At 53.0% G+C, this 16,519-nt stretch overlaps 1 protein-coding gene across 1 annotated transcript in view; it reads left to right on the forward strand.

Moving 5' to 3' along the window:
* The first annotated feature begins 490 nt into the window (after nt 1-490).
* Nucleotides 491-16,519, forward strand: part of INTS8 (integrator complex subunit 8) — a 53,695-nt gene continuing 37,666 nt past the window's right edge. The window contains exons 1-10 of the mRNA XM_032974705.2: nt 491-595; nt 797-947; nt 4,692-4,866; nt 5,728-5,868; nt 6,589-6,660; nt 7,628-7,679; nt 9,165-9,452; nt 11,501-11,608; nt 12,323-12,529; nt 15,617-15,717. Of these exons, the coding sequence (XP_032830596.2) occupies nt 851-947; nt 4,692-4,866; nt 5,728-5,868; nt 6,589-6,660; nt 7,628-7,679; nt 9,165-9,452; nt 11,501-11,608; nt 12,323-12,529; nt 15,617-15,717 (1,241 nt within the window). The 5' untranslated portion in view covers nt 491-595; nt 797-850. The remainder of the gene's footprint in view (nt 596-796; nt 948-4,691; nt 4,867-5,727; nt 5,869-6,588; nt 6,661-7,627; nt 7,680-9,164; nt 9,453-11,500; nt 11,609-12,322; nt 12,530-15,616; nt 15,718-16,519) is intronic.

A 16,519-nucleotide genomic window follows, 5' to 3' on the forward strand; every position in this document is an offset into this window, starting at 1 on the left:
CAATTCGGCTACCGTGAGAGATTCGTTCATGAGGCTATCCACATATACAAACACAGAGACAATTTCAACCGAAAAGATGGATTCTCGCTTAGCAATCATTGGAAGGATTTGATAAACCATTTCGGGTGTTAATTGATTGTTCACGCTTACGGTGGCTTTCAGACCGCATCCATTATTTTCGTCTCCCCCCTCCTCTTTTCCGAACATAGATGGACTCGTCCATCTGAATAACTGCCAAATCGCTCTCCGTGGTGCTAACGTTTAAAATAACCGCCACTTTTTTTCTAATTTTCTTGCTGTGGTTTTCACACCTGATGATGATTGCTTGTGTTGCAGTCGAAACGTCGTGAGAATTTTTATTGTTTTATATATATTTTGTTATTTTGTTGTTTCTCTTCAACGTGACTTTACCGAAAAAACTAAGAATATGAATTACTGCAGTCACGAAAGCTTTAAATCAAAATTTAACCAAGAATGTGTTGATGTAGTTGGAATCACAACCTTGAATCGAGAATCGATTCCACACCTCAGAATTAATTATTTAATTCCTGCTCCACGCGTTTGAATCGGGTCTTTGGCACTCTTCAATATCTCAGTAAGTTCAGACCCGGACCTTCAACAACCGCGAACATTTAACAATCGCCTATAACATTAATCGCGTCAAGTGATTGTTTCGCAATTGCTGTTTTCTTTTTAAATCTAAAACGGTAACATTTTAGTTTTTGAATTAAATCGCCGCTTGTCGTTCACTGCTCCCTACCGCCCGACCCCTCTCTCCGTCGGCACGCGCGTCCAGGCGAAGCCGTGGTCTCGGCCGAGGCCTCTCGGGAGTCTGGAGGCGGCGGCTGAAATGGGGGTGGCGGCTGATGTCTCCCCTCCCACGACGTGGTTTGAGTTTCTCCTCGACGAGAACCTCCTGGACCTTCACCTGCGCAAGCCCAGTCCGAGTACGAAGCGTACTCTGTGTGTGTGTGTACTCTGTGTGTGTGTGTACTCGTGTGTGTGTGTACTCGTGTGTGTGTGTGTGTGTACTCGTGTGTGTGTGTGTGTACTCGTGTGTGTGTACTCGTGTGTGTGTGTGTACTCTGTGTGTGTACTCGTGTGTGTGTACTCTGTGTGTGTGTACTCGTGTGTGTGTGTGTACTCGTGTGTGTGTGTGTACTCTGTGTGTGTGTGTACTCGTGTGTGTGTGTACTCGTGTGTGTGTGTACTCGTGTGTGTGTGTACTCGTGTGTGTGTACTCGTGTGTGTGTACTCGTGTGTGTGTGTGTACTCGTGTGTGTGTGTGTGTGCTCGTGTGTGTGTGTGTACTCGTGTGTGTGTGTACTCGTGTGTGTGTGTGTACTCGTGTGTGTGTACTAGTGTGTTTGTGTACTCGTGTGTGTACTCGTGTGTGTGTGTGTACTCTGTGTGTGTGTGTACTCGTGTGTGTGTGTACTCTGTGTGTGTGTACTCTGTGTGTGTGTGTACTCGTGTGTGTGTGTGTACTTGTGTGTGTGTGTGTGTCTTGTGTGTGTGTGTGTGTGTCTTGTGTGTGTGTACTCGTGTGTATGTGTGTACTCGTGTGTGTGTGTGTGTACTCGTGTGTGTGTACTCGTGTGTGTGTGTGTCTCGTGTGTGTGTGTACTCTGTGTGTGTGTCTCGTGTGTGTACTCTGTGTGTGTGTACTCGTGTGTGTGTACTCGTGTGTGTGTGTGTGTATTCTGTGTGTGTGTACTCGTGTGTGTGTGTGTGTCTCGTGTGTGTGTGTGTACTCGTGTGTGTGTGTCTCGTGTGTGTACTCTGTGTGTGTGTCTCGTGTGTGTACTCTGTGTGTGTGTACTCGTGTGTGTGTGTGTGTACTCGTGTGTGTGTGTGTGTATACTCGTGTGTGTGTTTGTGTACTCTGTGTGTGTGTACTCGTGTGTGTGTGTGTGCTCGTGTGTGTGTACTCATGTGTGTGTGTACTCATGTGTGTGTGTACTCATGTGTGTGTGTCTCGTGTGTGTACTCATGTGTGTGTACTCATGTGTGTGTACTCATGTGTGTGTACTCGTGTGTGTGTGTACTCATGTGTGTGTACTCGTGTGTGTGTGTGTACTCGTGTGTGTGTGTGTACTCATGTGTGTGTACTCATGTGTGTGTACTCGTGTGTGTGTGTGTGTACTCTGTGTGTGTACTCTGTGTGTGTGTACTCATGTGTGTGTACTCGTGTGTGTACTCATGTGTGTGTACTCATGTGTGTGTACCAGTTAGCGCGCTGCGCTACGAACCTGGCTACCGGGGTTCGATTCCCGCTCATGGCCAACAAGTTTTCAAGTTTAATAATGTTTTAGGTATAGCCCTGTGAGCCATGCGGCTCTTGAGACGGGTGCAACCGCAACAAACTAAATATGAAACACCTATGACGATTATCTGAACCGGTCCTGAGCCTCCCCCTAGGTCGACTAGGCCTCAAATGAGTACCTGGTGCGGTTTGTAAAACATCACCACTAGGGGAGACAAAGGCGGTCGGGCGTGGTGTTGGCCACCCACCCCTTCGTGTGCCGTGCCGGCCTTCATAGGTGCTCGCTGACAGCACTTGCCCCAACAGTCTGTTAAGGGTTTACTGGGGGAACTTTGTGTGTGTGTGTACTCACACACGAGTACACACAGGCAAGACTGCATTGGCCGCATAGAGGGGGGGGGGTGCTGAACGGGCACGGCACGGGCTAGAGAAGAGATGGAGTGATGTGGTACAGGAGGACGTGGAGCTGAGTGGACTTGCCGATGACTGGTACCAGCGGTGTCAACATCGGCCTCTGTGGAGGAGGCTCGTGAAGGACGCTGCCGCTGCTACTGGGCAGTTGGAGGTAGTCGCCCTCCAGCAACAACGGAGGGCAAAGGAGCGACGCTCACAACAACGAGCAGAACGCTGGGCGGCTAAAATGCAGCAAGTTGGAACAGTGGGGGGGGCACAGGTGGTGCATCTACGGGTCATCTCAGTCAGCCGACCCATGGCACCTGCTGGGTCTGTCCCGAGACCTCCTGCCAACAAAGCTTCGACACTTCACGTGGCCTCAAAGTGCACCTAGCCTGGCACAGGCACCGTGGTGACCTCACCGTCACTTAGTGGGTGAATGGCGGCTGTGTTGGTGTGTGTACTCGTTTGTGTTATTGTAGCGGTTAGCGCGCTGTGCTGGCCACCCACCCCCTCGTATGTCGTGCTGGCCCTGATCACTAACAGCACTTGCCCCATCAGTCTGGTGGAGCCTATACGGGGGATCTTTGTGTGTGTGTGTGTGTGAGTGCCTTTTTACTCGTGTGTACAATGTCACCTGACACATTCACACACACTCACCCTCACACACACAAGTGCTGTCAGCGAGTAGCACCTATGAAGGCTGGCACGTATCTGTGTTGAACTTCTTTCGCACCGTACGTAGCCAACCGTGGTAATCGGAGGCGCGGGAGAAAGACAACAAACGAACACACGAAAATAAGTTCTAAAGAATGCCACGGCGCGCCAGGGGGGTGGGTGTCCAGCACCACGCCCGACCGCCTTGGTCTCCCAAGTGGTTCAGCCGCCCTATGGAGGGCCCAACACTGGCCCAGGACCGGTGTAGATAATCTTAAAAACACACAATTGTGGGTAATATATGTATGTTGAACTCCTTTCGTACCGTACGTAGCCAGTGCCGGATTAAGCTCGTGCGGGGCCTGTAGCATATGTTATAAAGGGGCCATAAATAAATAAAAAACACATAAATATTAAAATACATTTTTTACTTGCATAGTAAAGTAATTGTATTTTTTCATTTGCTAGACAGCCAGATAATACGACAAATCGAAAACCTTAAATACCCAGTCGTTATATTCTTAGTTTTTTCGGTAAAGTCACGTTGAAGAGAAACAACAAAATAATAAAATATATATAAACAAAAATCAAAATACCCAGTCGTTCATAAAAGTTGAAGGCGGTATAGTACTATAGTAATAGAGCAAGTGCAGAATCACTGAACCGGAATTGAGAGCTTGAAAGCATTTAGCACGGGGCCCTTGAAGGTGTGGGGCCCGTAGCTACTACTACATATGTAGTAGTAGTTACTACATATGTAGTAGTAGCTACTACATGTGTAACTACTACATGTGTAGTAGCTACATATGTAGTAGCTACTACTACATATGCAGCTACTACACATGTAGCTACTACACATGCAGCTACTACACATGTAGCTACTACACATGTAGCTACTACACATGTAGCTACTACACATGTAGCTACTACACATGCAGCTACTACACATGCAGCTACTACATATGTATCTACTTGTGCTACTGGGATAATCCGGCACTCTCCATAACCAACCGTGCTAGTCGGAGGTAATGTACTTTTTTAAGGTAGCCAAGCGTTGTTTTAGTGTTTGATCCAACATTGGATAGATCAATGAAGGCTGCCGTTGACGAGACTAGCCGCGGAGTTGCAGCCAAAGGAGGGAGAACACTCCCGAGAAGAAGTCCGCCTTCTAAAACATCGAGCGACAAAATCAGCCGGTGCTGGATTGTCGCATCGCCGGACCGCGAGCGACGGTGACGTCTTGGGGGTGGCGGTTGGGTGGGGGGGGGGGGGGGGAGACATTCATCCAGCAGTGAGTAGCTCATGGTTTGTCATCTTCCTCCACCCCCCCCCCCCATCTCCTCCCATTCGTCTTTCGCTTTGCGATCGACGGCAGATCCGTCGGGCGTGGTGCTCATCAGCCTGTTCCTGGAGCAGGCGTCCAAGTCGACGGTGAACGAGCAGAACCAGGCGGTGCCGCCCGCCAACAACAAGCGCAACCGCGTGCTCAAGCTGCTGGCGCTTCGGACGGCCGCTCACCTCAAGTGGGACCTCGCGCTGCTCGAGAGGGAGTGAGGAGGCGACGGGTCTCGGGTCACGCGCGTCACACCCGTCACACCCGTCACACCCGTCACGAGCGTCACACCCGTCACGCGCGTCACACCCGTCACACCCGTCACGAGCGTCGCACCCGTCACGAGTGTCACACCCGTCACGAGCGTCACACCCGTCACACCCGTCACGCCCGTCACACCCGTCATGAGCGTCACACCCGTCACGAGCGTCACACCCGTCACGAGCGTCACACCTGTGACACCCGTCACACCCGTCCCGAGCGTCACACCCGTCACGAGCGTCACACCTGTGACACCCGTCACGCGCGCCACGCCCGTCACGAGCATCACACCCGTCACGCGCGTCACACCTGTGACACCCGTCACACCCGTCCCGAGCGTCACACCCGTCACACCCGTCACACCCGTCACGCGCGTCACACCCGTCACACCCGTCACGCCCGTCACACCCGTCATGAGCGTCACACCCGTCACGAGCGTCACACGCGTCACGAGCGTCACACCCATCACGCGCGTCACACCCGTCACGCGTGCCCCCGGGACCCATCCCACGTTGCGTGTCGAGCCTGAAGTGTGCCAGCGTTGAACATGCTGCTGCTGCCGCTCAATTGTGTCGCAATGAGTTATTCTATAGCGTTTCACTTAGTGGAGCTGTATTGAGTTGCACTGTAGCGAGTTGCATTGTATTTAGTTGTATTTTGAGTTGCATTGAATTGCGTTTGCCCTGTGCCAGGCTGAGCGTACTTACGGGTGCTGAAAATGCTGCTGTATTGTGTCAAGTCGCACTGGCGTTGAGTTCTTACCGCATTGAGTTGTGCTGAGTTGTACCGTGCTGAGCTGTGTGGCCGCGTGTGCCAGGCTCAGCGTGCCGGTGCTGAACATGCTGCTGGACGAGCTGCTGGCCGTGAGCCGTGTGCCGCCGGGCGTCTCGCACACCGAGCTGGGCCTCGCCGGCCTGCCGGCCTACACCGCCATGGCAGTCATCCTCTACCACCGCTGGTCAGCGAGACGCTTTCATCCCGTCGTCGTTATGGTCGTCGTTATGGTCGTCACCGTAACTGTCATCGTTGTCGTCATCGTCTTTGTTGTCACGGTCGTCGCGATTGTCCCTATCGTCGTCATATTCCCCGTCGTGATTATCGTATTCATCACCATTGGCACGAGCGTTATCGTCGCCACAGTCATGGTCATTGTCACCCTTCACTGCCGTCACTATTTTCGTCGTCGTAACGGGGAGGGCAACCGCCGCGGAGACGGAGCGATGGGATCGTGCGCAGCCGCCAGGCGGATCGTTACATCGCGGGAGCATGAGGTCATAGCAGCGGGATGGGGAGGGAGTCGATAGACCATCGCTGACAACGATGGTGACTGTTGATGACGATATAAATCTTCCCGTTGTTGTTGTTGTTGTCTCAACCGGCCCAAGTGGCTTGGTGGAAAAGCGAGCGACTCGCACCCGAAGGCTGCGAGTTGCTAGCCTGGTGTAGGAGGGACGGTTGAGTCAGCCCACCGTAATTCACTCCGGGGATCGATAAAACGGCTGTCACTGCACGGAGAAGTCAGCAGCGGTTGTGCTGAGGTAGTTAAACGTTGCCCCGGCCATAGGAACGTGGATTTTCTACCACTGGCCACGGGCTGTACCCAGGAGATGAGCAGGAAAACCTCTTTGACTTTCGTTCGCTGCCTGTCCCTCCCTACCATGCCTCGCTCTCTCTCCAGGGCGGTCAGAGCCAACGTCCAGTGCAGTTTCCCTGCCAAGCAGCCCAAGTCGGGCCCCCTGCAACCGACCGTGTGAGTCCTCCGCTGCTAGCTTGTGTCTCATTGTCCCCGTGCTGCTCTCGGTGGGGTGGGGGGGTCAGCCATTGCCATCGTCACTGTCGTCAGCATCATCATCGTCGTCGTCATCATCAGAACCAACCTCGCTCGTCATCGTCGCATCCTAAAATAATTCAGAATCATGATTTGACGGTTGTGTCCAACGGTGGTGGCGACGATGACGCAGATGGTGGCCCGTTGCGCCGGCTATTACCGTGAGTACCTGTGGTGTTCGTGATATTATTATTACGGCGGCAAGGCTGTCGTCACGGAGGAGGTGCGCTATGTGTTTCACGGACGGTCGGCGATAGTTTCGCAGCAGGAGCCATCGTTGCTATGTTTTTTCCCAATTGGGTGCTCTTTTCTGCGTCATCTTTTCGAACTTGAGCAACTCTGGAGCGCTACTCCAGCGCGCGCAGCCTCACCCTTTTGCGAATATCTTCGCGGGACATTTAACGTCCAGCAGCCGCCCGTAGCGTCAACCGGGGCCGGCTCTGCCGTTCGAAACGGCGAGCCTCTGCGAGGAGCGGCGAATCTCGCCACGTCGCCGCCCGAAACCGGCGATGCGGTGAACGAACGGAGGAACAAAACTAACGAAGGAATGAACGAAAGAGCCGGCCAGCGCACGTTTAGCACACCACCTGCTCTCGCGCCTCCCCCCTCCCTTAGAAGTGGGCGCAGACTTGGAACTCGTCACTCAGGGCAGTCGTTTAACCTCTCAAGAGCTCGATGACAGATGCGTTCCGTCTTGCTGCGGGGGGGGGGGGCGGGTGGTCTGGCCTAGCGAGGGTCCCGAGAGTTGCTCGTTAGACATTTGAAACGGTGCCGCTATGGAAGGGGACCACCCGCTGACGGTAATGATTAGACGCTGCGGTCGCAGTGGCGGTCGCGGTTTCGCTGTTGCATTTGTTGCAGCCGATGTGAAATTGTTATTCCCGAACAGAATGAATCAGTTGCAGCAGGAAAAGGAAATGACCGAAGCGATTTTGAAAGTGGTGAGTCGAGATTCGGAATCGGCGTCGTTATCATCACTACAATCACTCGTCATCATCTTTTTCTTGATCACAACCATCACTACCGCCACTGCCTGCACCGTTTACATCACTACCACCATCACCATGATCATCACTACATATTCATAATCATCATGGTCACTACCAAAGTATAATCTTAATCACAACCTTCATTATCTTGATCATCACTAACAACACCACTACCAAAACTACCCTCATCATCTGTATACCTATCAATGCTGTCAACATTAATATCTCTACCATGACATTTATAACCATAACCATCGTCATTACCGCTACAGTTTGTCATCACTACCACTGCTTTCGTCATCATCATTATCGCCACCACAAGAGGAATCATAATCACCATTTCTACCACCACTGTCATCATCACCATCATTGTGTTCAGCGTTGGTTGCATTTCGACTGTCGGGGTAGTCTTTGAAATGCATTCCAACTGCATGGCAATGAGAAGACCTAGAGTCAGATTGTGACCTGGGTCCGCCAAAAATAATGAAAGCAAAACAAACCAAAATAAAGTACGGCAATTCATCGGTACAAAAAATAAACTGCGTCGTCACATGAGACTCAGCTTATCATCACTCCGTGGGTCAATAAGACGAATACCATTTTGTGGATGAGTAAATAGTGGCCATTGATGTATGTACGTATACAGTGGTCCCTCGTTTATCGCGGGGGATATTCGTTCTAAAAATAACCCGCAATAGACGAAATCCGCGAAGTAATCAGCTTTATTTTTTACAATTATTATACATGTTTTAAGGCCGTAAAACCCATAACCACACACTTTTATACACTTTTCTCAGGCAGGCATTAACATTTTCTCACATTTCTCTCTTATTTAAACGTTCTCAAAGTTCAAACTTTCGCAGATTAAAAAAAAACAAGTACAATATTAGTAAATGAAACCAAAGATCAAAACCTGTTTTCAAGCCCAAACATTTTTGCAAATCTGGCTAGCCGAACGCATTCCGTACTCCCTTAGCCAATCAGGACGCCGAACACAATGCGCGTTCATACTGTACGCAGGAAAAAAAAGCATGCAAAATTACACTAAACAAAATCCGCGAAACAGCGAGGCCACGAAAGGTGAACCGCGTTATAGTGAGGGACAACTGTATATGTGTATGTTGAACTTCTTTCACACCCTACGTAGCCAACCTTGCTAATCGTCAGTGTGTGGGACGAAAGATAACAAACTAAACGACAACAATCCGTTCTAAAGAAATTAGTTTTCAATCTCGAGCTTAAAGTACACAGCTCCAGTGGCTTCCTAATGTCGGAGGGAAGAACATTCCAGACGGCCGCAAAAGCGCATCTGAAAGCGCGCGACGCAGTGACCGTCTTTGTACGATGGCTGAACGAAAATCCGCTGCTGCTAGGAATGGGGAATTTCCACTCTTGTCTCCCCCCCCCCCCACCCCCCCTTCCCCACCAACTCGTCAGCTTCGCGAGCAGTGTCAGGACTCGATCGCGGTGCTTGAGGAAGCCCTGCTTCTTCCCGACACGCTCTGCGTCCACACCATCGACACGCTCAGCCGGCTCGCCGTGCCGGTCCCATCGGCGGCGCCGGCGGCCGCTGGTGCCGCCGTAACGACGTCGTCGTCATCGCCGGCCGTGGCTAACGGGCACGGCGACGCCGGGAGCGGTGGCGAGCCGCCGGGGTTGGCGGAGGACGGTGGGATCGACGCCGGCCAGGGAATGCGTGTCCCTCGCGACGAGCTGCACTGCTGCGTGAGTGGTTGTCGCGAGGTTCGGTGCCGGGTTTTTGCTTCTGTTGTGTCTTTCGTACACGCTGCAAACCCGCCGTGCGGCGCGGCAACAACCGGCGCTGTCGAAGCTGCGATGACGACGCTTTTTTCTCTGAACGTTTTGTCGGCGTTTGCAGCCAACGCCACATAGGTGGGGGTGTGGTCGGCTCAATGCCCCAAACTGTAGGGATCTGCCGGGGAGGGGGAGTTAGAGGTTATATATGGGGGGGGGGGGGGGTGGGGGGAGGGAAAGAGGGGGCCGGGGGAGAGATGAGCAACATTCTAAGGGGGAGTCCGAGTGTGATAGTACGTTTAAAAAAAACAAAAACGCCAAAACGTGCAGCCCCTTGCGATTTGCTGCCTCGCGCCACCGCTGACGGAAGGGGGGGCCCGCCACCGCGGCGATCTCTTTAGGGTGGTATTTGGCCTACTCTTCCACGCGTCGAAGAGGCGTGAATGCCCACGCTTTCCTTCGCCCCCCCGCTCCCCCCCACCCTCCACCGTCGGGCACGACCTGCCGATGGTAGACCGCCGTGCCGGGTTACGGAATCGAACGGGCGAACTCTGGATTCGCAAGCGCAGCGTTGCGGCTCACCGTTACACAACTACTGGCAGCTCCCTGGAAGGCGAGTTAGCTATGAGCTATAGTGCGGTGACTGCAAGGCGAGTTAGCTATGAGCTAGAGTGCGGTGACTGAAAGGCGAGTTAGCTATGAGCTATGATGCGGTGACTGCAAGGCGAGTTAGCTATGAGCTATAGTGCGGTGACTGAAAGGCGAGTTAGCTATGAGCTATAGTGCGGTGACTGGAAGGCGTGTTAGCTATGAGCTATAGTGCGGTGACTGCAAGGCGTGTTAGCTATGAGCTATAGTGCGGTGACTGAAAGGCGAGTTAGCTATGAGCTATAGTGCGGTGACTGCAAGGCGAGTTAGCTATGAGCTATAGTGCGGTGACTGAAAGGCGAGTTAGCTATGAGCTATGATGCTGTGACTGCAAGGCGAGTTAGCTATGAGCTATGATGCGGTGACTGCAAGGCGAGTTAGCTATGAGCTATAGTGCGGTGACTGAAAGGCGAGTTAGCTATGAGCTATGATGCTGTGACTGCAAGGCGAGTTAGCTATGAGCTATGATGCTGTGACTGCAAGGCGTGTTAGCTATGAGCTATAGTGCGGTGACTGCAAGGCGAGTTAGCTATGAGCTATAGTGCGGTGACTGCAAGGCGAGTTAGCTATGAGCTATAGTGCGGTGACTGAAAGGTGTGTTAGCTATGAGCTATGATGCTGTGACTGAATGGCGAGTTAGCTATGAGCTATGATGCTGTGACTGAAAGGCGAGTTAGCTATGAGCTATAGTGCGGTGACTGCAAGGCGAGTTAGCTATGAGCTATAGTGCGGTGACTCAAAGGCGTGTTAGCTATGAGCTATAGTGCGGTGACTGAAAGGCGAGTTAGCTATGAGCTATGATGCGGTGACTGAAAGGCGAGTTAGCTATGAGCTATGATGCGGTGACTGCAAGGCGAGTTAGCTATGAGCTATAGTGCGGTGACTGAACGGCGAGTTAGCTATGAGTTATAGTGCGGTGACTGAAAGATGTGTTAGCTATGAGCTACAATGCGGTGACTGCAAGGCGTGTTAGCTATGAGCTATGATGCGTTCCCTGCCTTGAACAACTTTGTATAGAACTTAAGCGGATCTATAAAAAGGCATCTGTCGTGATGCAGGCGGGCGCCGAGTGTCCGTGGTTTCATACACCAGCGGTATTTTGTTGTCCTTCCCCCGCACCTCCGATTAGCACGGTTGGCTACGTATGGTGCGAAAGGAGTTCACCGTACATGCATCCACACGTACATTTACCGGGGCAGCCTGCCGGATTCGAACCGCGAACCAACGCAACGAGCGGTAGGAACGCGCTACCGCTCGGCCGCGCCACGGCCATAGCACCGGAGGGAAGCGTCTGGCGCTGTTTAGGCCCAGGCTGCCGAAACGTTGACGCGTTGCTCAGTTGCTGCTGCTGCTGCTGTTGTTGTTGTCAGGTTTGCTACGACCTGGGCTCCGTGTACTTCATGCGTGGCTCCTCCGACTTCTCGCAGTATCACAAGGCACGGGACCACTTCCTCCGCGCGAAGCAACTCCTGGACAAGGTTTGTGCCGTCTGTACAGTATAATAATAATTAGTACTCCTAATTATTATTATAATTAGTACTCCTAATTATAATTATACTAGGAGGAATAATGTAAATGCGTTTGATATTTGTGACATTTAGCTAGGCGGCTGTGGTGGCGCATGCCTGTAAAGGAAGTGGTTCTCATTTTATTGACCCCTGAGAAATAACGATTGGCTGACCTAGGGCCCGTCCATAAATGACGTCACGCGATTTTGGACCATTTTTGACCCCCCCCCCTCGTCACACGGCGTCACAAAAAGTCAGACCCCCCCTCAAATATGATGTCACAAAGCTCTGCCCCCCCCCCCCCAAAAAAAATATAAAAGATGCTTCAAATCGCTTTAAACTATTGTCATTGTAGTGCGTATTTAATGTGCCGCTGCACTCTGATGTTGTAGGAGAAAACATTTATTAAAAAGTCTATTTAATTAAGTTAGAACGTGTTGTCTATATTTATTTCAAGTTGCGCATTTTGATGTGATGTCACATTTCTCAAACCCCCCGCCCCCCTCCTCGTCACACATCGTCACAAATGTCTGTCCCCCCCCCCCCCTAGGTGCGTGACGTCATTTATGGACGGCCCCTTATCCCAGTAGCAAAAGTAGCAAATGCTACGGGCCTATCAATTCCGGTTCAGTGATTCGGCTCGGTTGCCATAACAAACTTTTAAATCGTAATCTCCCCGCCCAGGTGGGAGTCTCGGCCGCTTGCACCCAGGTGGACTGCACGCGTCTCGGCGGCTACTGGCAGGCGTGCAGTGCCGTGCTGCCGGGCGACGGCGCGGCCTGTGAGGTCTCGGGAGCGGTGGGGGCGCACGACGCCGCTCTGCCCGGCAGCGCCCCCCGCGCCAACTCCTACGCCAGCATCCAGCGCTGCCTCAAGGCCAGCGACTGGAAGGTGTGCGGTTGGTGGTGGGTTAGTTGGTGGTGGGTTAGTTGGTGGTGGGTTAGTCGGTGGCGGGTTAGTTGGTGGTGGGTTAGTTGGTGGTGGGTTAGTTGGTGGCTGGTTAGTTGGTGGTGGGTAAGTTGGTGGTGGGTTAGTTGGTGGCGGGTTAGTTGGTGGCGGGTTAGTTGGTGGCGGGTTAGTTGGTGGTAGGTTAGTTGATGGTGGGTTAGTTGGTGGTGGGTTAGTTGGTGGTGGGTTAGTTGGTGGTGGGTTTGTCGGTGGTGGGTTAGTTGGTGGTGGGTTAGTTGGTGGCTGGTTAGTTGGTGGTGGGTTAGTTGGTGGTGGGTTAGTTGGTGGTGGGTTAGTTGGTGGTGGGTTAGTTGGTGGTGGGTTAGTTGGTGGCGGGTTAGTTGGTGGTGGGTTAGTTGGTGGTGGGTTAGTTGGTGGTGGGTTAGTTGGTGGTGGGTTAGTTGGTGGTGGGTTAGTTGGTGGTGGGTTAGTTGGTGGCTGGATAGTTGGTGGCTGCTTAGTCGGTGGTGGGTTAGTTGGTGGTGGGTTAGTTGGTGGTGGGTTAGTTGGTGGTGGGTTAGTTGGTGGTGGGTTAGTTGGTGGTGGGTTAGTCGGTGGCGGGTTAGTTGGTGGTGGGTTAGTTGGTGGCGGGTTAGTTGGTGGTGGGTTAGTTGGTGGTGGGTTAGTTGGTGGTGGGTTAGTTGGTGGTGGGTTAGTTGGTGGTGGATTAGTTGGTGGATGATTAGTTGGTGGTGGGTTAGTTGGTGGTGGGTTAGTTGGTGGTGGGTTAGTTGGTGGTGGGTTAGTTGGTGGCGGGTTAGTTGGTGGCGGGTTAGTTGGTGGCGGGTTAGTTGGTGGCGGGTTAGTTGGTGGTGGGTTAGTTGGTGGCTGGTTAGTCGGTGGCTGGTTAGTCGGTGGCTGGTTAGTCGGTGGTGGGTTAGTCGGTGGTGGGTTAGTCGGTGGTGGGTTAGTTGGTGGTGGGTTAGTTGGTGGTGGGTTAGTTGGTGGCGGGTTAGTTGGTGGCGGGTTAGTTGGTGGTGGGTTAGTTGGTGGTGGGTTAGTTGGTGGTGGGTTAGTTGGTGGCTGGTTAGTTGGTGGCTGGTTAGTCGGTGGCGGGTTAGTCGGTGGTGGGTTAGTTGGTGGTGGGTTAGTTGGTGGCGGGTTATTTGGTGGTGGGTTAGTTGGTGGTGGGTTAGTTGGTGGTGGGTTAGTTGGTGGCGGGTTAGTTGGTGGCGGGTTAGTTGGTGGCGGGTTAGTTGGTGGTGGGTTAGTTGGTGGTGGGTTAGTTGGTGGTGGGTTAGTCGGTGGCGGGTTAGTCGGTGGTGGGTTAGTCGGTGGTAGGTTAGTTGGTGGTGGGTTAGTTGGTGGTTAGTCGGTGGTGGGTTAGTCGGTGGTGGGTTAGTCGGTGGTGGGTTAGTCGGTGGCGGGTTAGTTGGTGGCGGGTTAGTTGGTGGTGGGTTAGTTGGTGGTGGGTTAGTTGGTGGTGGGTTAGTTGGTGGTGGGTTAGTTGGTGGTGGGTTAGTTGGTGGATGATTAGTTGGTGGTGGGTTAGTTGGTGGCTGGTTAGTTGGTGGTGGGTTAGTTGGTGGTGGGTTAGTTGGTGGTGGGTTAGTTGGTGGCTGGTTAGTTGGTGGCTGGTTAGTCGGTGGTGGGTTAGTCGGGGGTGAGTTAGTCGGTGGTGGGTTAGTTGGTGGATGATTAGTTGGTGGTGGGTTAGTTGGTGGTGGGTTAGTTGGTGGTGGGTTAGTTGGTGGTGGGTTAGTTGGTGGTGGGTTAGTTGGTGGCTGGTTAGTTGGTGGCTGGTTAGTTGGTGGGGGGTTAGTCGGTGGTGGGTTAGTCGGTGGTGGGTTAGTTGGTGGTGGGTTAGTCGGTGGTGGGTTAGTCGGTGGCGGGTTAGTTGGTGGTGGGTTAGTTGGTGGTGGGTTAGTTGGTGGTGGGTTAGTTGGTGGTGGGTTAGTTGGTGGCTGGTTAGTCGGTGGCTGGTTAGTCGGTGGTGGGTTAGTCGGTGGTGGGTTAGTCGGTGGTGGGTTAGTCGGTGGCGGATTAGTCGGTGGCGGGTTAGTCGGTGGTGGGTTAGTCGGTGGTGGGTTAGTTGGTGGTGGGTTAGTTGGTGGTGGGTTAGTTAGTAGCTGGTTAGTTGGTGGTGGGTTAGTTGGTGGCGGGTTGGTTGGTGGTGGGTTAGTTGGTGGTGGGTTAGTTGATGGCTGGTTAGTTGGTAGTGGATTAGTTGGTGGTGGGTTAGTTGGTGGTGGGTTAGTTGGTGGCTGGATAGTTGGTGGCTGGTTAGTTGGTGGTGGGTTAGTTGGTGGTGGGTTAGTTGGTGGTGGGTTAGTTGGTGGCTGGTTAGTTGGTGGCTGGTTAGTTGGTGGTGGGTAAGTTGGTGGTGGGTTAGTTGGTGGTGGGTTAGTTGGTGGCTGGTTAGTCGGTGGTGGGTTAGTTGGTGGTGGGTTAGTTGGTGGCTGGTTAGTTGGTGGCTGGTTAGTTGGTGGTGGGTAAGTTGGTGGTGGGTTAGTTGGTAGTGGGTTAGTTGGTGGTGGGCTAGTTGGTGGTGGGTTAGTTGGTGGTGGGCTAGTTGGTGGTGGGTTAGTTGGTGGTGGGCTAGTTGGTGGTGGGTTAGTTGGTGGTGGGTTAGTTGGTGGCTGGTTAGTTGGTGGCGGGTTAGTTGGTGGCGGGTTAGTTGGTGGTGGGTTAGTTGTTGATGGGTTAGTTGGTGGCTGGTTAGTTGGTGGGTTGGTCGGCCGGCGGGTTGGTGGACAGATGTGTTGGATGAATGGTGGGTCAGTAGGCGGGTTGGTGGGTGTGTTGGCAGTTTGGTAGGTGGGTTGGTCGGTAGACATGTTGGATGATAGGCGAGTCAGTAGGCGGGTTGGTGCGTGTGTTGGTAGTTTGGTAGGTGCGTGTGTTAGTGAGTGTGTCGGTATCTTGCTAGGTGGGTGTGTTCGTCAGTTGGTCACCGTCAGCACTTGCCCCAGCAGTCTTTTTCAAGGCTGCACAGCAGACGTTCGTTTGACTTTTATCTCTCAAGTCAACCCCTTTCTTTTATCCCTACCTACCCCTCACCCTTATTGTACGCCCTGTCTATCCCCGCAGAGTGTGGTGGACACCCTGCTGGAGGACAACCTCACCCAGATGTTGCCCACGCACTACCGGCAGTCTCTGCTGCGGGAACTCGGCCAGCAAGTGCAGTCGGGGTGAGTTTGCGTCCACGGCTCTCTTCCAGGAGGGCCCTGCCAAGCTTTCGCTGTTTGGCGGGGGAGCGCGGTGGGGGGCGGTGGTTGCCGCGGTCCCAGTCGTGTTCAGACATTCCCGGTGTAATTTTTCGAATTTTGGCAACATTTGAACCGTGATGCCCGGCACGCGGTGGCCTTGCTCTTGCCAAGCGACGTCACGGGGATCTTTATAACGTCCACTTGCGGATGAAGCGGACGGCACGTGCAATTTCTTCGGTCGAAATACCCCCCCCGCGGTATTGAGTCAAGTGTCTTTTTCCCCTTGACCCCCTTACCCCTCCCCGTATCAACCTTCGTGTGTCCCCCCCCAGGCACGTGACCCCCCCCCCCCACCCCCAACTTGGGTGGGGGGACAGTGAGCCAAATTGTTTTGCTCCCCTCCGTTGGGCACCTGTCGTGGTGAATTGGGGGCCGCCTGTTCGCGGAGTTTGGAGTCTCTGTTACCCCCTCCCCCCCCCACCCGCTCCATTCTGTGATCGGCGTTTTTTTTTTTTACACCGGGACAGTAAGAGTACAACAAAAATGGAAGTGCCCTTAACCGGGGCGGCCTGCTGGATTCGAACTGCGAACCTTTGCGACGAGCGACGTTGAACGCGCCTCCTCGGAGTCCGCTCTTCTTTCCCCGAGTCGGCATATTGTATTTAGACTGCAGGAGGAATCCGATGTGCCGTGAAGCTCTTGCTTTACAGGAGGGGCACGTGGTAAGGACGTTACAACAGCAAGCGGCACAAAAACACGACGGTAGTGCAAAGTACAAAAAAAG

The sequence above is a fragment of the Petromyzon marinus genome, chromosome 54, assembly GCF_048934315.1.
Source record: "Petromyzon marinus isolate PM22_M1 ecotype Great Lakes invasive population chromosome 54, UKy_Petmar_22M1.pri1.0, whole genome shotgun sequence".
NCBI classification, from domain to species: Eukaryota; Metazoa; Chordata; class Hyperoartia; order Petromyzontiformes; family Petromyzontidae; genus Petromyzon; species Petromyzon marinus.